Raw genomic sequence first — 21,669 nt, forward strand, 5'->3', positions numbered from 1 at the left:
AAGCTGGAAACGGGGAGAGACAGTCAGACAGACTCCCGCATGCGCCCTACCAGGATCCTCCCGGCACGCCCACCAGGGGGCGACGCTCTGCCCCTCCGGGGCGTCGCTCTGTCGAGACCAGAGCCACTCTAGCGCCTGGGGCAGAGGCCAAGGAGCCATCCCCAGCGCCCGGGCCATCTTTGCTCCAATGGAGCCTCGCTGCGGGAGGGGAAGAGAGACACAGAGAGGAAGGGGGGTGGTGGAGAAGCAGATGGGCGCTTCTCCTATATGCCCTGGCCGGGAATCGAACCCGGGTCCCCCGCATGCCAGGCCAACGCTCTACCGCTGAGCCAACCGGCCAGGGCGGTATTCTGACTTTTATGTAAAATTTTTACTCTACAAGACAAAAGAATCAAGGCCATATAAAAGCAAAAACAATAATTTATTTGAATTCATCTTTTCTTGAACAAAAATAAAAGTAAGACTTGAATGAGTCATTTCCTTCAGCATTTTATAAGTCTTTTCAGAAACACCATTGGTGATTGACAACTTAGGAGAAGGCGTGGTCTTGCTTTTGTGACACCCATTATTGTTCTGTGGTACAAATAGCAATGAGGAAATTTGGGAATGAAATGCAAAAATAAATATAGCAATCTTAACAGTAATGAGAATTTAAGAAAACAAAGCCTGCCGAAATTTTTATAAATATAAAGTTTCCACCTTTGTAGATTAGTTGCCATAGGGTTGATGTTGATGAAAGGGAACATATAGGTTAGAACTACTTGAGCTTTTTAGAAAAATTTGATACTAAAAGACAAATTGGAAAGTCCCAGCCTAAAACTATCCACTGAGGATGTTTTCCCAGCCCTGTCCTTCTGTAGCCCAGTGCATTCTGGGCCTCCTGGGGTACCTGCAGGCCAGTGTTTCTAAGTGACTCGAGCCTGCGTTGAACAGGATTTGGAAAGAGCAAGAGGTACTGGGCCTGACTTCTTCACTGATTCCGGATGAATATACACGTCCTCAAAACATTCCTTCATCGTTTCACTCCAGCGCTCTGCTTTTCCATGAAAGCTCACCTGGCAAAGAGAAGTTAATACATGTGACGTGTTCTATAAACTTCCAGTTCTAAAGGCAGAAGAACTTTACATCCTTTTATTCCTTTCCATGGCCTCAAATAAACTGGGTGTTTTAAACTAGTCAAGAAAACTACATTTATAAGCTAATAAGTATAAAGATTAAGCAATAACTAAATCCAGGAGATAGTTTCCTTTTGAAACTAAAGGTTTTCTTACCTCAATGTCCTATTCTCAAGATAGTAACAGCCAGTCTTGGGTTCAAAACAAACCATGCTAAGGGCAATTAATGAGGTCAACAGACAGCATTTGTAAGTTCAGTGAACAAATAATTGAGCTGAGTACTAGAATATGAACACAGGTCAACTTACCAATTTGTTAAACACCAGTCCAATTAGGTATTAGACACATGTAGTTATCAAAACAACACTGCTACCATAACCAAGGAAAAAACCTTTTGGCCGTCTTTCCTGTCTCAGAAGCGACTGTCCAATAGAGGTAAAAGAAAGCAGGAAGTTAGGATTCTTCATCCAGAGCTGGCACGTTCGCTTGGGAGTGGGGGATGGGAGAGAGTCACTAACCACATGTGATACTGCATTATTCATGCAATTGATATTTGAATTTAATTGGACCTAGAGCATAACCCACAGGCAATCAGGAGGGAAAAGTGGTCTCTGTAGGTTTAGTCCATGTTTATTCCACTGAGTAGAATATTTATTTTATTCTACTAAGGACCACTAATCTTTAGTTAAAATAGGCAAATAGGAACCCTCTAAAGTCTGAAATCCTTAAAAAGATTGGGTCTCATTTAATCTCTGTCCCTAGCACACAGTTAATGTCCTGAAAATGTTTGTGGATTGACTAAAATAAGTGCAAAACAATTTCTGATGAAATAAAAAGAAAATATTCTACTCTTTTGCTTTTAAATTTTAGAATAGGTAACATAAATCTGTATTCTAGGAAGATGGCACTGTAAAAAATGGTGGCTGCCCTTCAGGATGGGTTGGAACAGGGACGGAAGAGGAAAACTGTAAAGAGGTATTAGGGGAAAGGGAGAGAGTCTTTCAGAAGCAAGAAGGAAAGAGACGGGCAGTCGGAGAGGGATGACATCGAAGGATGGAGGTCGAGGAGCAGAGTCCCTGGAAGACAGAGACACACAGAGGGAAGCAGGACTCAGCGGGAAAAGATGATGAGAAGAGAGAGGCGGAGAAGGCGAGCTCACCAGGGCTGGGAGTGCGGGTCAGTGTTCTGGGGTTGACTGTCCCTGGAAGAAGCACAGTCTCAATAGCAGTTTTGAATAGTCCTTGATGTGCTTGAAAAAGAGCATTTCTGCCTTATTTTCACCCTTTGAAGTTTATTTCTGAGATACAGTGGCACCTTGAGATATGAATTTAATTCGATCTGTAACCAGCTCGTGAGTCAGTCAACTCGTATATTAAACAAATTACTCCCATTTAAAATAACTGAAATAGATTTAATTCGTTCCAGTCCTGTGAAACATCCCCAAACCATCCTAAATTATGAAAAAGACACGTTTTTAATTAAGAAACACACATGTATACTTTACCAATGCATAACAAGATACATGAAATAAAAGAAAAAAGTGTTATTTAGTACTGTATTCTTACCTTGGAGACAGACGAGTGTGGTGGAGGAGGGAGGGAGGAAGGGATGCAGGCATTGTAGACACATAAACTAAGACTGCACTTTCTTAACACTAAATGTAAACTAAAACTGCATTTTCTTTATGTTAAACAAAACTAAAACTGCACTTTCTTAATTTTAAACTTAACCGAAGTGTAACATTACATATTTTTCATTTAATCATCACCTGTTTTTGCCTTTTTGACTGCACTTTAGGCACTTTCACTTGCAGGACTTTTTTTTTTTTTTTTTGTATTTTTCTGAAGCTGGAAACGGGGAGAGACAGACAGACTCTCGCATGCGCCCGACCGGGATCCACTCGGCATGCCCACCAGGGGCGATGCTCTGCCCACCAGGGGGCGATGCTCTGCCCACCAGGGGGTGATGCTCTGCCCCTCTGGGGCGTCGCTCTGCCATGACCAGAGCCACTCTAGCACCTGGGGCAGAGGCCAAGGAGCCATCCCCAGTGCCCGGGCCATCTTTGCTCCAATGGAGCCTCGGCTGTGGGAGGGGAAGAAAGAGACAGAGAGGAAGGAGGGGGTGGGGGTGGAGAAGCAAATGGGCGCTTCTCCTATGTGTCCTGGCCGGGAATCGAACCCGGGTCCCCCGCACACCAGGCCGATGCTCTACCGCTGAGCCAACCGGCCAGGGCACTTGCAGGACTTTTGAATAAAAATCTATCCAAAGAGGTTTGCTTTTGCCTGCCTTTTAAAATGTTACAGAAATATGACAAACAAGTGTCGTTAAAAAGTGCACTACCAGTTGAAACTTTTTCTGGGTGTTTCTTTCCAATGAAACTTGAAAGCTTCTCCCACATTGCCAGCATGTCTTTAATTTCACTTGTAGAAATCACTTCCTCTGACTCCACTTCCTTCTCACTACTAATCTCTTGCAGAAGCTCCTTCTGTTGCATCATCAGTAGCTCCTTAAACTCCTCAGTTGAGAGTTCCTCCTCATGTTCCTTGATGAGCTCGTTTACATCACCCTCATCTACCTCCAGACCTATCGACTTTCCGAGGGACACAATCTCCCCCAATGCTTCTACGTCAGTCACTCTCTGGTTCAAATCCTTCGAAGTCCCTGTCTGCAACAACATCAGGCAATAACATTTTCCATGCCGAGTTCAAGGTTCTTCTTGTAACCTCTTGCCATGCCAAGTCAATAATGCATAAACAGATCATGATGTTGTAGTGATCTTTCTAAAACTCTCAAAGGGTTAGAACTGTATTCTCAGTCACCTCAAAGCAGCGGTGGAACAAGTGTTCTGTGTGAAACGTTTATAGTTGGAAATGACCTGCTGATCCATAGGTTGCAAGATTGAAGTCATGTTGGGTGGGAGGTAGAGGACTTTTGGGAATTTGAACTCATTGAGAATGTCATCTTCAAGACCAGGTGAGTGGGCTGGAGCTTTATCAAGGATTAGTAATGCTTTCATTGGGAGTTTATTTTCTTGAAGATATTTCTTCACTGCAGGACCAAAGACAAGATTTACCCATTCAATAAAAAACTGCTGCATAACCCATGCCCTAGCATTGGTGCACCACATAACCTCCTTAAGAATCTTGCGAGTCTTAAAGGCTTGAGGATTTTCGGAATGATACACTAGCAGTGGCTTTACTTTACAGTCACTGCTAGCATTTGCACACAATGCAAGGGTCAGACAGTCCTTCATGGGTTTATGGCCTGGCAGTTTCTTCTCCTTTGCGGTGATGAAAGTCATCTGGGGCATTTTTTTCCAAAATAATCCTGTTTCATCACAGTTGAACACTTGTTGAGGGATGTGGCCTTCCTTTGCGATAAGAGCAGCAAAACATGCAATGTACTCCTCAGCTGCCTTAACGTCAGCACTCACAGCTTCACCATGCCTCACCACCAAGTGGATGCCAGATCTCTTCTTGAAATTTTCAAACCAGGCGTGACTTGTCTTAAACGTATCTTCTCCTGCCTCTTTTGAGGTTGATGGTTCTTTCTTCTTCAAGTCGTTGTAAATAATACGGGCCTTTTTGCATATTACAATCTCTGTCACTGTATCTCCTGCCAGCTCTTTCTCTTTCAGCCACACCAGCAGAAGCTTCTCCATTTCTTCATGGATATTTGTCCTTAATTGAGACAGAATTATAGTTCCTTTTGCTGGATTTGCACTTTTGATGGCATCCTTTTGTTTAGGATGGTACAAATTGTAGATGTATTGTGGTCATACAGCCTTGCCAGTTCAATCAATCGTACACCATGCTCATGTTTTTCTATTATTTCTTGCTTTACTTCTATCGACATCATTCTCTTCTTCTCACCACTGTCCTTTACACTCACTTTCTTCAGCCCCATGATAGCACACAAAAAGGGTTAGTAAGAAAATGCAAAAATGATGCAAGAATCAGTATAGCACAAGAGATTTGACTTGATTCTGCAGGTAACATGTGAAAAAGAACAAGATGCTGGTGTTGTGCTGCCGATACTGGACCCGTGCACCAATGCGCCAACTAGCGGCAAGTTCCCGAATCACGACTCGGATCTCGGAATTTCGCTCGGATCTCGAACAAAAATATGAACCGAGTCGCCGCTCATATCTTAAAAAATTTGTATGTTGGTCTGCTTGTATCTCAAGGTACCACTGTAAAGTTTTATATTTCCAAAATGTTGTAAAGATATTACTCATGTCTGAGAGCATTCTAGTTTCAGAAGGTGATTTTTTTTTTAACTTGGAGATTAGTTGTTGTTTTTTCACATGCGAAACCAGCCTAATAACTTTGTGATCTGAAATTGCAGCCGCCATATCCCACAGTTTAAAATGAGCTTTTATTTCATTATGGGGAGCCTCAAAAGATAAATCTTAAATTTTCATTTAGTTTGTTTGCATTCTAATCAGAAAAATAGACATGCAGAATGAAGAACATATGGAAAACAAATGAATTTAAATAGGATAAACTTGTTAATTGGATACAGTCTTAAAAAGTAGGGAGTGGACACACTCTCAAAATTCTTTTCTCTATATTAGACAAAGAAAAATATCTCTTTTCTATTTCAGAAAGTAAAAAGTGTTAGGTTTCATTTTAAATGGTTTTTAAAAATAATTATCATGTAGTAATATTCTACTTTTTGGTTTTACTAGAATGAAAATATGCTTTAAAATAATTTTATTTTAAACCAGAGGTTCCTAGCTCCTCCGTCAGGGTCAGCTCCTACCCCCCCCCCCAAGAAGGAATGCACTGCTGGTAGCCTTGAAGGAGCTCTTGACTCGTATTCAGCCCTCGAATGACTGCATCGCTCCCCAGGACTGGCTCTCCTCCCACTGAGGGGATTTCCTAAGCATTTAGCCCCCATTAGCTCTTAATTCAGTATTTACCCAGAGGTGTGCATGAATTACTTTGCTAGAACTGTTTCTTTTGCCAGAGGGGAAGTTCCTGTGTGTGGTTATTGATGTTCTTTTCAAAGTCAATAAATGACAAATAAAGAAATGATGGAAGATTTGTGGCAGGTAAGCCTTCAGGCCGATAAAGCCCACACAAAAGGGAAATTCATTTCACTATTCCAAAAGGCTTTAGGTTTCCTTTCTCCAAGGCTGGGAAGGTTGGTGACTCCTTTATTTTCTTCCTGAGGGTTACTGGATAAGTACAGCAGGTAGCTGGCCTTGACCTCAGCTAAGGCTTTTACCCTTCTGTGGGAGGCCAGTCCTCCGTGTGGTTCTATCCACTTGCGAGTAGACTGCTTTGAGTCTGTAAGAGGTTGGGCATTTGCGTGGTGATAGTGTTGAACACATATTTTAGGTTATTTTGTTGTTGTTTTTCCTGGTTTTATTTATAGTGATAGATCTTTGGCTATAAAACCACCATAGCCACTGGAAAATCATCAAGGTACCCCAGCTGGTTTGAGACTGGCATAGAGATTACTTTCAAATCCAGATGTGGACTCGCTTGGGGAAATGCTGGGTTCTAGATCTCTCCATTTCATCCACTGGCCCAAGTGCAAAGCCCCAGGAGATACTTGTGTGTTTCCCTGTTTTGGTTCCTAAGATTCCATATTTTCAGCTGGGAACTATGTACAGGACATACAATTCCCCATTTTAATATTTTTTTCTGCTGCTTACAATAAATTCTGTGGAAAGGGGGCGCTGAATGCCAAGCCCCTTCAAGGTAGCATCACCAAAGGCAAGTTTATACTTACTCCGGAGGGTCTTGCTGTTGGGCAGGGATGTGCTGAATAACTTCATAAATTGTATTGGGCAGATCCTGCCCTGATGTACCAGCAGAGGCTGGAACAGACCTACTGGGCATCTGGGAAATGGAGCACATTAAAAAGAAATTAGCAGACTAGAAAATAGTGTATCTACTATGCTGCACAGTTGAAAACAACTGGAAGTAGTGGTGAGTAGAGAATTAGAATTGTTTATCTTCCCTACAGTGCTCATGTCTTCCTTGCTACATACAGTTCCCTGCACTTACCACCTGTGGTATTTAGTGTAGTAGCATAGCTATGAGGTCAGAGCAGAATAGCCTAACAAAGCTATCACTTTCTTCTTCATTTAAGAAAAAAGCTGGTGGTACAATAAAGGAAATATAATAGGAAAAAAATGGCAAAAGAGAATATATTAGGACAGCTTAGAATCAGAGAGCATATATTACTATCTTTTATTTACATCTCCATTACCTTTTTGCACCATTTGCCAATCATGTCTGCAAGGATGGTTGGAAAGAAAGACAAGAGCTCTAGTCACATTGCAAGTTAGTGAAGACAGGACCCAGAAGTATAGATCACTCAAAGGCAGATGTTTTGGTCTGAATGTAGCAGTGGGCTCTAAACACTAAAGGCTTGGATGAATGTGGAAAGCACAGTAGTGTATGTCTGTCTGGCAAAACCAACATGTATTTTATTGAAACTGGAATTTGTGTTTTATTAACTCCTCTTCCCTGTATTTAATAATCTTTTTCTTCCTGGAAGCACTGCCTTGCAATTATTTGGCTAACGTCTGGCTGTCCTCCTTATCCCAAACTCCTCCTCATTTCTATCATCTTTCTGAGCACTTCCTATCCTTTATGTAGCTCCGCCTAGGGGACTCTAGGCCCTTGATAACTCATCTGAGAGGTCTTTATCTCATCCTCGTGTGGCTTGCTTGGTTATTCTGGAATATCCTAGCTTTGTTTCTCTAGAAACTGCCTGTTTCCGTTACACATGTTCAAACTGTCATGGGCAGCCCGAGACTTGGCGATTTGTCCTATCATTCTTGGGACAAGGAGATTTTGGTTTACAGTTTGTTCTTGAGATCAACTCTTGATTTTCATTGGTATGGAGGTATTCAGGGGCTATAATAAATGCGATCTATAACTAACTTACCTAACCTAATATCAGATCTGTTCACAGGGAATAAATTTGTTCATTTCATGCCCTTGTTTTCCATCCAACTTCTGAAAGAGGTGCTAGGTGGACAGTGAAACACACAGCACACAGAGCAAGGAGTATTCCATCTGTACACCTACCGCACCACGTAGGAGATGAGTCTGATTTTTTAAAACTCAAATTGCTAACTTCAGTTTTCAGATCTTGGTTTTATTATTATTTCTCCTTTTCTTCTCAAAGCCCTTGCATTTTGCCACTAATCTTCACACATAATTGCCATTGTGGCTGCTTCTTCCATCCTCCTACATATGTTCCCGCCCTCGGTCCTCGCCCCCCTCGCCCTCCTTCCGGTGCTGGTGTTGATTCTCACTTCCTCTAGAGCACCTGGCACCCATGAAGCACGTCAGTGGATTCCTTAGGAGTTTTCAGCTTTGAAGATGGGTATAGCTCCAGATTAAGTTATCCTGCTTATGACAGAAATAGTAGGGCTTCTAATATGTAATCAAAGCACTCATTTCTCTGCCTGGAGTTCTGGAAGACCGTCGCATGGCCAGTAAACAGCGGTCCTCCCAATAAAATCTTCAGACTGAGTGATGATTAATGACAAGGCTAAATGTCAAGTTTCTTCTATAGATCTCACTCTTTTCTAATGAATTCCTGGGAATAAAAACTCCTGCCTTATTTAAAATAAACTCCTGACTTCAAAAATTCAGTTCCGAGTCTTATCAGCTCTTCAGTTTTCTGCTCTCCCATTTGAAAGCCACACCTGAAAGGGTGCTTTCTGCTTTGGTGGGAGCTTTTTGAGATACCTGATCTGCCAGATACTGGATTTTGCCTTTTTGGTTGTAGAAGTGAAGGGTGAGCCAATCCTGCCTCAGAATACGGCATTGCAAAGTCGCTGCAGTGCAGTCCTGCCTCTTGTCGATGATGATGAAGGCGCTGGCACTACTGAGTCACCCTTAGGAGGATGTAATGCCATCAGCCCCCCTCCATACTCACAAGGCATTTGCACAATAAGGTCTGTGGCCAGAAAACCGACCAGATGAATCTTACATTGATAGAATTCTCAGAACAAATGAGGTAACCATCCCTAACAACAAACAGTTTTGCAGCGCCCAGAAGCAAGAAATCTATTCATGGCCCCTTCCTTAAGTGAACTATCATGGAGGAATAAGGTAGCTGCGACAAGATGGGTCCTATATCTACAAAGACATTAATGAGCCTGACCAGGCGGTGGCGCAGTGGATAGAGCGTCGGACTGGGATGCAGAAGTACCCAGGTTCGAGACCCCAGAGGTCGCGCGCGGGCTCATCTGGCTTGAGCAAAGAGCTCGCCAGCTTGGACCCAAGGTCGCTGGCTCCAGCAGGGGGTTACTCGGTCTGCTGAAGGCCCGTGGTCAAGGCACGTGTGAGAAAGCAATCAATGAACAACTAAGAAGTCGCAAGGCGCAACGAGAAACTGATGATTGATGCTTCTCATCTCTCTCTGTTCCTGTCTGTCTGTCCCTGTCTATCTCTGCCTCTAAAAAAAAAAAAAAAAAAAGACATTAATGAGCTGAGTAGCTCAGAGAAGCGTTCTGCTGTCTATAAAAATGAAACTGATTACTTTAAAAGACCTTGTCATTGCAGACTGAAAAAAGTTGGCTTCACCTGTAAAAGCTCCCCCCTCACATCTCATGCACTGTTAGGAAAAAATAAAGACGTGTGTCTGCATACTTTGGGTTTATAGGATAGTTTCTTCTGAAGAGCAGAAGGTACCTGCAAGGGTATGATCCGCTGTCCTTGCAGTGCCCCCGAGAGACACGAGGGGGCAGTGTAGGGGAAGAGGAGGAACAGAGTTCAGTGAGGCTGCAGGCTGCACTCACTGAGGTGATGCAGGATGACTGAAACCAGGGTCTCCGGATTCCCTGTTGATTCAGTTCTCCTGACCTTCCACCTAGTTAGTAGTTAGTTCCCTTTTCACTGAGCTCACCAGGTAAAGACTGTTGATGAATTAGTGTGACTTCCTTACTTGTGTTAGCCTTATTTATAAAGTCTAAGAAAGATGCTTTAGCTCCCCGGATCCAGCAATGTGACTCAGAGTGGGCGCACACTGCTGACGTAGTGCGGCCATGTGCCCACACTGCCCAGTGCTGAAATGAGTGCTGCTTACAACTGGGTGAAGCCCAGTTCTACTGCTGTGCTAATCAGCCACCAGGGAAACTCACCCTGGGAACTGCAGGAGCTTCTGGAAAAGCAATGAATTCATATATTCCGAAGTCTTCCAGAGCATCCTCGTGGCCTGAAATGAAAAACAAACACCACTTACAAGCCAAATGCCTCACCTTGCTATGGTTGTTTTTAAGCCTTTGTAAACTTTATTGTTTGCTTCAAGTGCAATGTGTATAAAACCAATGTAGCGTTTCCTAATCCCCCGTAGTGGTATTGTCACTAAGCAGTGTTGGAAATCACTCCTTCCAAAGCTGAGCACTGACACTGAACTGGGCCACATCCTTAGGCCTGAAGTGGGAACAGTGTATTCTGTGTTCAGATAAACACGTGTGGGCTGGGTTGTCCTTCGTACCTCTCAGTTGGCAGAGCTCTACAGCCACCAGGGCCTCAGCCTGGCCGCCTTCATCCGCTCCTGCTGCTGGCTGCACCCAGCTAGGTCTGAGAGCACCGGGACTAATAGAATAAATAAGTAACTATAGCTGCCCATATGTACAAAGTATAATACAATACAGCGTCAAGATCACTAAACTATCATGTGAAAAATGTCAGGAATGGGGTGGGCAGAGGAACCAGATGGTCTCTCTGGGCCTTTCCCAGCTGCGACATTCTCATTTGTGAGGAAGGGCTAGAAAAGAGGAAGAACCCGTGTTTACTAAGCGTCCAGGCATCATATGAGGAAGTTGAGGTCAGGAAAAATAATTTTCCCAAGGTGAGATTGGGGCAACGTGGCCTATGTGGGACTGAAACCCAGCTCTGTGACTGCAAGTCCCATTGTTAACTTAGAACAACCCAGCAGGGAGTCAGTGGGAGTGGCCCATTGTTAACCTAGAACAACCCAGCAGGGAGTCAGTGGGAGTGGGAGGAGCCTGGCGGGGACAAAGGAGCAGCAAGCCTGTCAAGCCTCCCTCTCTTCTCTCTGGGCAGAGCTGCGGCCATTGTATCTGACTTTGGGACTGAGAAAGTGAGGGAACTCTGGGCATTTTCAAAGTATAAATAGAATCAATGAAATAGGGTTTAGCAGAACTCAGTGACGGTGGGCAAGTGACTTAATCTCTCCAAGCCTTAGTTCTCTTACAGGTAAAGTGGAGTCGAGAGCCTTGCCCTCTGGAGTGCCTCTTTTTTTTTTTTTTTTTTTGTATTTTTCTGAAGCTAGAAACGGGGAGAGACAGTCAGACTCCCGCATGCGCCCAACTGGGATCCACCCGGCACGCCCACAAGCGGTTGATGCCCTGCCCCTCCCGGGTGTCGCTCTGTCGCAACCAGAGCCACTCTAGCGCCTGGGGGAGAGGCCAAGGAGCCATCCCCAGTGCCCGAGCCATCCTTGCTCCAATGGAGCCTCAGCTGCAGGAGGGACAGAGAGGAAGGAGAGACAGAAAGGAAGGAGAGACAGAGAGGAAGGAGATGGGGAGGGGTGGAGAAGCAGATGGGCGCTTCTCCTGTGTGCCCTGGCCGGGAATCGAACCCAGGACTTCTGCACGCCAGGCCGATGCTCTACCACCGAGCCAACTGGCCAGGGCCTGGAGTGCCTCTTACAGACTGTGTGCCTTACATGAAACCAGTGAAGGGATAGATAGCACTTTGTAAAGTGAAGGCAGTATTCAAAGGCAAGGGACTTAGTATTATATCAAGATTAGCTTATGTGAATGTTATAATATTGATAGTACATTATATACTGCTCACAGGATTTAGGGGACCAGGGAACGTGCACATACTCCAGTACTTTCAGACTTGTATATACTGCATTTTCACCAATGAAATAAAAGTTGGTTTTGCACCTCATTTGCATAGTCAAACAACTTTCTTTGACTTGTTTGCTTTTCTGATGTTCTTGTTCAATAAAAAGAATCAAATGCTTCTTTTTTATCGCTTTATATTCATTTTGAAATATCTCCTAATTTTTGTGAGCAGTATATATACTAATTAATATCAACAATATTCATTAATATACATTACATTGATAATAGCCCCTGTCAGCCTGGCCCTTACCTGAAAATGTTCGTGCTTTTCTGTATTCTGTTTCTGGCCTGAAAAGACAAATTGGCATTTCTGTTAGTCTTATCAACTGAGGAAAAAGCATTCAAGATAAAAATTATATTCATAGAAACATATACATTACCTGCCTTCTAGCTTTTGTTTTATAACTAAAACCAAGAGAGAAATAAACACAGTAAGATAATTTGTAGCAAGCACATATATAAAACCATTTACAACTTTTTTCTAAGTTTGACCTACCTTTGCAGGGTTGATATTTTCTCCATAGGAAAAGAAGACACATGGATATAATCAAAAAGAGTGATATTCCAGTTATACTTGCTAAAGGGGACAACGACTTCCCTTTCTGTGCAAGCTTCTCCAGGCCTGCATGAAAGGACAGACACAGCTTTAATATGTTTACTGAAGGTAAGTAATAAATTGCTATAGAGTTGGACTTGCTCATGCTTTATCTTAAATGAGACACTACTGCAAATATAGATGGGAGAGAATATGAATGAGAGATGGAATGAAAGGGATGCACTTATTTTAGAACACTCAGTAAACTCTGGGGACATTCGTGATTGGAACATGTGAGCTGCCCAGGATAACACCGACATGTTGTACTAGATATGGCGAAGAGCTCATGTCTGTCACTTTTCAGTAGCGTTTGCCAGCATTTAATTTAGATCTGTTTGATCTCACTGTGTACAACATCCCCAGATGCTAGGCTGTTCTCTCTCTCCTTCCATCTCACTCTTTTAGGATAATTCAGGTATGTGAATTTTCTAGGGGGGTGGTATATGATTAAAGGTATGAAAGGGGAGGTGTTTATTTTAAATACAATTTACTAATTTTGACCAATAATTTCATTGCTAAAATACAATGTGTGCATGATTGTTAAAATATTTAAAGTCCTACCTGGTGACTAAAATCTTTGTTTTGCAAGTCATTCCTTTTCTATGTAAAATATGGTGCTAGGAACTAACATCTGCTGAGTGCTTGAAGTATGTCAGGCTCTGTTCTAAGAATATGTGATACATACAGACCCACTCAATGCTCACAATAACCATGTTAGGGAGACACTATTATTATTGTCCCCTCTTACAGATGAAGAAGCCGAGGCTGCCCTAAGTGATTCACGTAGTACGTTGCGGAGTCTGGAGAGGACCCGAGGCTCTTGACACTTTGTCCGCCTCATTTTAATGTTACTTTAACACAGATTATTAGCCAGGGCAGTGTAAACACTAGTTCCATAGTGTAATACATTTAGTCATAGAGTTACGATATAAGTGGGGTGTAGTTGTGGCCTCCAACGCATGGGTGTAACAGGTGTCTTTTTACAGTAGGCGACAGGGATGGGTCTGGAAGTTGCCTGTCTCTGTCTAGCTTAATGTGAGAGTGAAAGTCCTGGAACTTCACATCTTCTCCACAGTGGTGGCAACAGCCTGGGGAATGTGGGCGTGGTGAAGACGTGGTGGCCACTTGGCTCAGCAATAAGATTCCAGCCTGCACGCCCTCTGTCATCTTTCACCATAAAACTGCTGAGGTCTCCAGCAGCCAAGACAGAGGAAGGCTTCACCTTTCCCTGCTTTCACTGTGGACCCGTGTCCTCTGTCTTGGCTTTTGATTTGAACACTTTCATTTTTCATCTTCCCAGAATCTTTTTTTTTTAAGTGATTTACTTTCCAATTAAACTTATCCAGATTTCCTTTTTTTTCCATTTTTTAAAGACTTTATTCATTTTAGAGAGGAGAGAAAGAGAAAGGGAAGGGAGGAGCAGGAAGCATCAACTCCCATAATGTGCCTTGACCAGGCAAGCCCAGGGTTTTGAACCGGCAACCTCAGCATTCCAGGTCGATGCTTTATCCGCTGTGCCTCCACAGGTCAGGCCCAGAATCTTTTTATACTGTCATATAGATCAGTGGTCCCCAACCTTTTTTGGGCCACGGACCAGTTTAATGTCAGAAAATATTTTCACGGACTGGCCTTTAGGGTGGGATGGATAAATGTATCACATGACCGAGACAAGCATCAAGAGTGAGTCTTAGATGGATGTAACAGAGGGAATCTGGTCATTTTTTAAAAATAAAATATCGCTCAGGCTTAAATATAAATGAAACGGAAATAATGTAAGTTATTTATTCTTTCTCTGCGGACCGGTACCAAATGGCCCACGGACCAGTACCAGTCCGCGGCCCGGGGGTTGGGGAACACTGGTATAGATTATATATGTCAAACTGCAGTTAAAGTCATTGAAATAATTCTATCTCTGTTAAATTCCCTTTAACTGTACCTGAAAGGCTACGATCTCAGATGAGAAGTTTGTTCATTTCTGATTGCAATCAGAGAACTGTGTTTTTAAAATGTTCTTTCTTATGGGATTTCGATACTTGTGTAACATTTTTGCCTCTAAATAGATTTTAAATCAAACTCTTTTTAAATCTGAGCGGATGAAATAAATTCAAGACAGTTTAAAAGGAAATAGGATGACAATTTATTAGTTCTAGATCTAGTCTAGAACATCACAAAACTTCTTAGGATGTTGTTCCTCCTTTTCTCCTTGTTAATTTGTGGAGCAGTTCATATTGTTCCGCTGTTAGAAAGCTGACCTTTCAGTGTGAGACTGCTTCAGCACATGTGTGGTCTCTGCGAAGGCTAAGCCTTTCTTCAGACATTGAGCTCCGACTTCACGGGTTTGCTCTCTCTGAAGAGCTGGACAGCTGTGGGAAAGCCGCTTGACTCGGAAGGTCTGGATGTTCACATTAGTAAATGAGGAGGTGAGAGGGATTGATTTTTAAGTTCTCTGTTGCTCTAATATTATACAATTTGGGGCAGCCAGAAAGTTTTACATAAAGTTTATTATGTAACTAGGACACTGTATCCATTGGCATGCTAGTCAATGAGTCCCCAAAATTGTGTGCATGTATATATATATACAAATATTATAAAATTTACTGATACTATAATTACTGTATTATAGTCTATTATTTAGAAATAATAATAAAACACTCCATACTCTTTAATTCCCATATAGCTAATTGATTCTCATGAGATGCTTTGCTTTTGTTGAGCATTATGTATGTATAAAACCAAATGTACATTTTCTCCATTAAGTAGGTATAGATAGATGTATCATGTCAGTAATAACAAACATAGTAAGAAAAATTAAAGCACAACTTTTAGGTACAGATAAAAGAATAGTCTCAGAGAAACTAAAACATTTGCCACAGTCCTTAAGTCCTAGAACTGAGACTGGATCATAAGGTTTGTTTTGACTGGAAATTCAGTGTTTTCCTGTTAATCTGTGGTTAAGAATGGTTCTATAATTGGAAGGTAGACTCCTTGAATATTTGTTTTTTCCTTTAACCTTTTCTAACACCAGACCTGATGTGCTCTAACTGTCTTCTGGGTGGCTGGTCTACCTTTATCAAAATTTACTAACCTCTGGCCCTTCAAAAAATATTCAGTGCTAATTTATTCTAGTCAAGTTTCTGCAGTGTGCTGTACCTTGAGGAAAACTGCAGGAAAACATCTTAGTGTAGTTTCAGCCTTTCTCCTTGTAAACTTGAAAATACACTAATACAGTAGTGATGATTTCAGAGTATGGTACTTCTCGTTCTAATGGTGAAGCTGCACTCTGGCATAATCAGCTCTTTGCCACGCACACGCAGGATTCTGAGCCCTAGTGAGTTTAACATACAGTGAATGGATGGCAGGCTGAGGGGATGCCCTCCCCTTGCCACCATTTTTATCTTTTCATCACCTTTGATATGTATGTCCTAAAATAACCAAATTTGCACATTCTGTCCGACAGAGGACGCCTCTTCTTCCCTTTCCCATTACTTCTGATTTCTTCAGACTCCTTCCTTAGCGCTCCTTTGCTCTCTCCCCTTCCCTCTGCTTGCCCACCGTCAGAGAACCACCCTGTAGTGACCAGCGCCTGTCAGCCCAAATCCTAGCTTTGCAAAGTCCTGGCGTCCTTCCCCTGGAGGTGAGGAGTAGGGGTGCGCCTTTTCTCAGAACAAGTGAGCTTTCCTGGTGGCGCCCTTCTCCTCTGGAGCTTCCTGGCTCCCTGCTCCTAACCCTGCTTCACGCTGCCGCAGAATATACAAGGTTCACCGCGTCCAGCATTTGAAGTTGGCTCCCTTTCATAGACTAAAAAGTGCCAAACGTGTCAAGGACCAAATCAAAGGGCATAGGTGCTGTAGTCTCAGCTGTAGGCAAGTGTGTTTAGGAGAGATACACTTCCAAAAGCACAACTTGAGAATAAGACAGCAGGGAAATTCTTACCCTGTTGCCACAGAGAACTTAGGAAATCTTGAATGTAGCTCTGGACACACCCAGCACATCCAGGAGCCCCGGTCTTTCTCCTTCCAGAGAGCTTTCTACTCTTCTGGACACAGCATACCGTTCTCCCCATTATTCAAACATGATTGACGCATTTACCAAAGCCTTAGTGCAAATGCTACTAGCCACCTCCTTAGGAAACAAATAACATATTAAGTGCAAATATGGGTAAGAGGTGTGGTCTCCATGGTATCGCAACCTGGCTGTTTGGAAACTGCAACCAGAACAGGACAGCCATATGCTACCAGCCAGCATGCCTATTTCTAGATCAGAATGGAGTTCTGAGATCCCTCCCATCCAATATGTTCGCCGATCATGGCAGCTGATTCATGTCCCTAAGGAGAGGAAGGCGCCACATTGAGGGATGTGCTATTTTCACAGTCCACCACGGTCCCTCCTGGCAAACTCAGTTATTCTGTGCTAGATGCTCATGGGATGTCACCAAGCTCTCAGGATCTGGATGTCAGGGATATATACAGTTCTCTCTCAGTCATCTTCTCCTGTGGCCCAAGTGAAATACATCTCCTGGACACTTTAACCTGAGAAATTTCTAGGTAGATAGAAGAAAATAGTAAGTTCATTTTCCTGATTTAGGCCATTTTCCTATTCCCTTCTTTATGATAAGATGTGCAATAGAAATAAAATTTTTAAAATGATAGATTTCTCAGTATCACCTACTAATGAAAAATATTTCTATCATGTCTAAATATTTAACTACAGCTGTGTGGACCTTGGGAACTCTAATAATTTGAATCTCTTTATTAAATGAAACACTTGAATTCTAATCATACATATTTTCATTTTATATGTATATTGCCTGGCACAATAGCGATTTAGACCCCATTAAAATTTAAAACCTGGAACACCTACATTCAAGGAAGTCCTCTATTAGCATAATAAAATTGTTTTTTTAAAAAAAATACAGATTCTAATTTATTATCTTAATTTCTATTCTTTCCTTGAAATTTATAATCTAGATTTTTTTTAGTAACTGATATTTCATAATTTCTCATAAATATGAGTGTATATACATGTCATGGACAAACCAGAGTATCTCTTTGTTTACAGCATAAAATTAGTGAAGGTGATGAGAAAACATTCTCTGTCCTGTATATATGGCATTCTTTTAGAAAGACCATAGTCTTATTGACATTCTCAGGGAAAAGCAGTTTATATAGTGGTTAAAACCAAAGGCTTTGAATTCAGATAGGATTTTATTGCTTCTTAGCTATGCGACCTTAAGCATTGCCCGTCTTCTTTAGGGTATCTCCACTGAGATGCAGAAGGGTCAAGTAATATTTCCAATTAGATGTGAACCATAGCCCACAGTGGTGGAAGGCACCGTCGTACACAGGCAGGAAATCATAGAGCTAACTGTGACATTCTCCAGCCTTCCTCTCCCCAACCGGAAGTCCCCGATAAACACATGGTTATTTCCAGACCTCATTGTTTTCTTTCTGTACTGGAGATCTCAGCGTTATCTTTGACTCCTTTCTCCTTTGCCCTCTATATCTTATTGCTGAAACCGTTTAGTGGCCACATTCTCTGTCTCCTTAAAAATAAAGAGGTTCATCTATTTCTTATAACTTGATTCTGGTTACATCAAACACAGCTTGGTTCTGAGAATATGATGACAAAAAAGGGTATGTTATCCCTCAAAATTTTTTCAAATTCTCCATGGAACTTAATACAGATTTCTCATCAGAGTGGATGGTCAGGAAGTGTTCTATTATAGTGACAAGAGATGTTCATTTTTCTTACTGTTGCTGGATATACACTTAATCTGCATTGCAGAGATTCATTCATTGAGGAATTTTTTATTTCTTTATTTTTTATTTTTCTGAAGTGAGAAGCGGGGAGGCAGAGATATAGACCCCCACATGCACCTAACTGGGATTCCACCCAGAATGTCCACTAGGTGGCAATACACTGCCCATTCAGGGTGTTGCTTCATTGCAACCAGAGCCAATCCAGCTCCTGAGGCGGAGGCAGTGGAGCCATCCTCAGCACCTGAGCCAACTTTGCTCCAGTGGAGCCTTGGCTGTGGGAGGAGAAGAGAGAGAGAAAAAGAAGAGGGGGAAGGGTGGAGAAGCCAATGGACGTTTCTCCTGTGTGTCCTGGCTGGGAATCAAACCCCAAACTTCCACTCGCTGGGCTGAAGCTCTACCACTGAGCTAGCCAGCCAGGACCCATTTGGGGAACTTTTAAAAATTCAAATACATAACAAAACACATCAGTAGTGTTCCTTTTCTTTGCCAATTGCTGCTGCTTTAAAGTTCTGTGGACATTTGGGGGTTGAAGTACAGCCCTAAAAGTCACAAAGCTGTCACCGAATCCCTTTGAAAAATAAGCACCTGCTCTTCTTATTTACTATAATAACAAATGCCTGGCCTCTGTGCAGGTCGGACAGGTTTTTTAGAGTTTGCAAAAGGCAGATATTTGATATTAAGACCATAGCTGTCTCTGAGTCTTAACAATAAGACCTTGATCAAATATTGGGGGCTTTTGATCTTATAAAAATACCTTCACTAAATATTAATGGAAAAAGTTTAGGCAGTGGAAAAGGCTGTGTGCATTGGCATATTATAACCTCGTTTGCACCTGCAATGAGCATGAGGAACAAGTCTAAGGTGACATTCAGATTACCAATAGACTATCTTAAATGCTTAATTATGGCTTGCTTCAAAATCAGGTTTTGGTTCCTCACTGAGGTAAAAGCTGGTGAGGCCTATTGAAAATCTAGTAAAATAGGAAGCAAAGGATGCACTTCAGCTCCTTACATGCCTGCTATCCAAACTAGGTATTCTCAATGCCTTCCCCAGTATTTGGCCCATAATAGGTGCTAAATAATGAAGGAACAAGTCTTATTTATATCACCCTATTACATATATGCTTTGGGATCTATAAGGGAAGTATATTATCTATTGACCAAATGAAACATAAACCAGGTGAAAATTCTAGAGCTGCATTGTCCAATATAGTAGCCACTAGATACATGTGGCTGTTTACACTGAAATTAGAATTAATATAGATGAAATAAAATAAAACTTTAGTTCCTCAGTTGCATAACCACATTTTAAGTGTTTAAGAGCCAAATAAGGCTAATGGCTACCACATCTGTTAGTGTAGATACTAAACCTTTCTTTCATTGCAGAAAGTTCTACTGGATAACACTCTTCTAGACAGTGTGGTATTTTCTTCATGTAAAACCCCCAAATCCCACCATGTCAGTATATAAATTCCAATACATTCAGATGGTTTTGCAATTGTGAATGCCCTCAACCCCTAGCCTGGGGAGGATCTCATCCACTATATATTTCTTTATCAATCTGTGGGTTTGTGATAGCCTTATAATTCTTAGTAGCACTTTAAGAGATTTTTAATAAGTTCAAAAGGCAATAGAGATTTAAAAAAACTACCTTAAACAAGTAGTTGTTAAAGGTGTAACAACTTTAACATGTATGCTTGCTAAATATTCAGATTCTCAGATCCCAGCTGTAAGATCCTGATACAGTAGGTCTGAGGTGTCTTAATGAAAATAGATTATTAGGCCATCCCAGGTGATTTTGACGCATGTGGCCCAAGGAATATATACTGAAAAACGTAGCTTATGAATTACAAGAACTATATTCTTGCTTCATTTGTTCAACAAAATGCATTGCCCCTCTCTATGTTATAGGCAGTAGTCTAGGCACCAGAGCTATAATGACAGAGAAAGACAAGATATCAATGGAGAAGGTATTGATTCTATAATGACAGAGAAAGACAAGATATCAATGGAGAAGGTATTGATTCTATAATGACAGAGAAAGATAAGATATCAATGGAGAAGGTATTGATTCTATAATGACAGAGAAAGACAAGATATCAATGGAGAAGGTCAGGGATCCCCAAACTTTTTACACAGGGGGCCAGTTCACTGTCCCTCAGACCATTGGAGGGCCGGACTATAAGAAAAAACTATGAACAAATCCCTATGCACACTGCACATATCTTATTTTAAAGTAAAAAAACAAAACGGGAACAAATACAATATTTAAAATGAAGAACAAGTAAATTTAAATCAACAAACTGACCAGTATTTCAATGGGAACTATGGGCCTGCTTTTGGCTAATGAGATGGTCAATGTGCTCCTCTCACTGACCACCAATGAAAGAGGTGCCCCTTCTGGAAGTGCGGCGGGGGCCGGATAAATGGCCTCAGTGGGCCGCATGTGGCCCGCAGGCCGTAGTTTGGGGACCCCTGGAGAAGGTATTGATTGTGGTTCCTTTTGCAAACTTGTCCCCTCAGTCATAGGTACTCTGAACACTGCTGCCTGTCCAAACCGCCTCCCAGGTGTTCCCCAAGTGGAATCTGGCTTCTTTGTATGCAAAGGTGAGTCTAGGAGGAATAGAAGTAGTGGTAGTAAAGGAAGAAGTAAAAGGAGAAGAGTGGAAGAGGAGGAGAAAAAGGAGAGCAGGAGAGGGAAAAGAAAAAGAAGTAAGGAGAGAAGAGAATGGGTTTGAGAGATAGGAGGTTTGAATGAATGGATGTTGGACAGAGCAGTAAGCAAAAGGAGAGTCTTGCTGGAGAGTCTATTTCTGGTTCAGGTTGGTAGATAGTAGGGCCATTCACTTAAACAGAGAATACAGAAAGAATAGAAATTTGGTGGGGAAGGAAGATGCTTTAGTTTGTTGTTGTTGTTTTGGTGACAGAGTCAGACAGAGGGACAGATAGGGACAGACAGACAGGAAAGGAGAGAGATGAGAAGCATCAATTCTTTGTTACAGCACCTTAGTTGTTCATTGATTATTTTCTCATATGTGCCTTGACTGGGGGGCTACAGCAGACCGAGTGACTCCTTGCTCGAGCCAGCGACCTGGGGCTCAAGCTGGTGAGCCTTGCTCAAACCAGATAAGCCTGCACTCAAGCTGACGACCTCAGGGTTTTGAACCTGAGTCCTCCGCATCCCAGTCTGATGCTCTATCCACTGTGCCACTGTCTGGTCAGGTGAAGATGCTTTAGTTTTGATGTTGGACTTGTATACTGCCTCTGGTACTTCAAAGTGAAAACTTCTGAAGGCAACTGCGTATACAGTTTTAGAAATTTAAAGATGAAGATTTGAGATGCA

The 21,669-nt window shown here is 42.1% G+C and overlaps 1 protein-coding gene across 3 annotated transcripts in view; it reads right to left on the minus strand.

The window, feature by feature from the left end:
- Positions 1 to 415: 415 nt before the first annotated feature.
- Positions 416 to 21,669, minus strand: part of HEPACAM2 (HEPACAM family member 2) — a 45,024-nt gene continuing 23,770 nt past the window's right edge. The window contains exons 5-10 of one of the 3 annotated variants that reach the window (XM_066240087.1): positions 12,470 to 12,595; positions 12,354 to 12,378; positions 12,224 to 12,261; positions 10,234 to 10,307; positions 6,858 to 6,967; positions 416 to 1,055 (exon numbers count right to left, since the gene is read on the minus strand). In XM_066240087.1, the coding sequence (XP_066096184.1) occupies positions 1,052 to 1,055; positions 6,858 to 6,967; positions 10,234 to 10,307; positions 12,224 to 12,261; positions 12,354 to 12,378; positions 12,470 to 12,595 (377 nt within the window). In that variant the 3' untranslated portion in view covers positions 416 to 1,051. Of the gene's footprint in view, positions 1,056 to 6,853; positions 6,968 to 10,233; positions 10,308 to 12,223; positions 12,262 to 12,353; positions 12,379 to 12,469; positions 12,596 to 21,669 lie in introns of those variants that run through there. The other 2 variants (XM_066240088.1, XM_066240089.1) reach the window with 2 other exon arrangements.

This window comes from Saccopteryx bilineata, chromosome 7 (genome assembly GCF_036850765.1).
Source record: "Saccopteryx bilineata isolate mSacBil1 chromosome 7, mSacBil1_pri_phased_curated, whole genome shotgun sequence".
NCBI lineage: Eukaryota > Metazoa > Chordata > Mammalia > Chiroptera > Emballonuridae > Saccopteryx > Saccopteryx bilineata.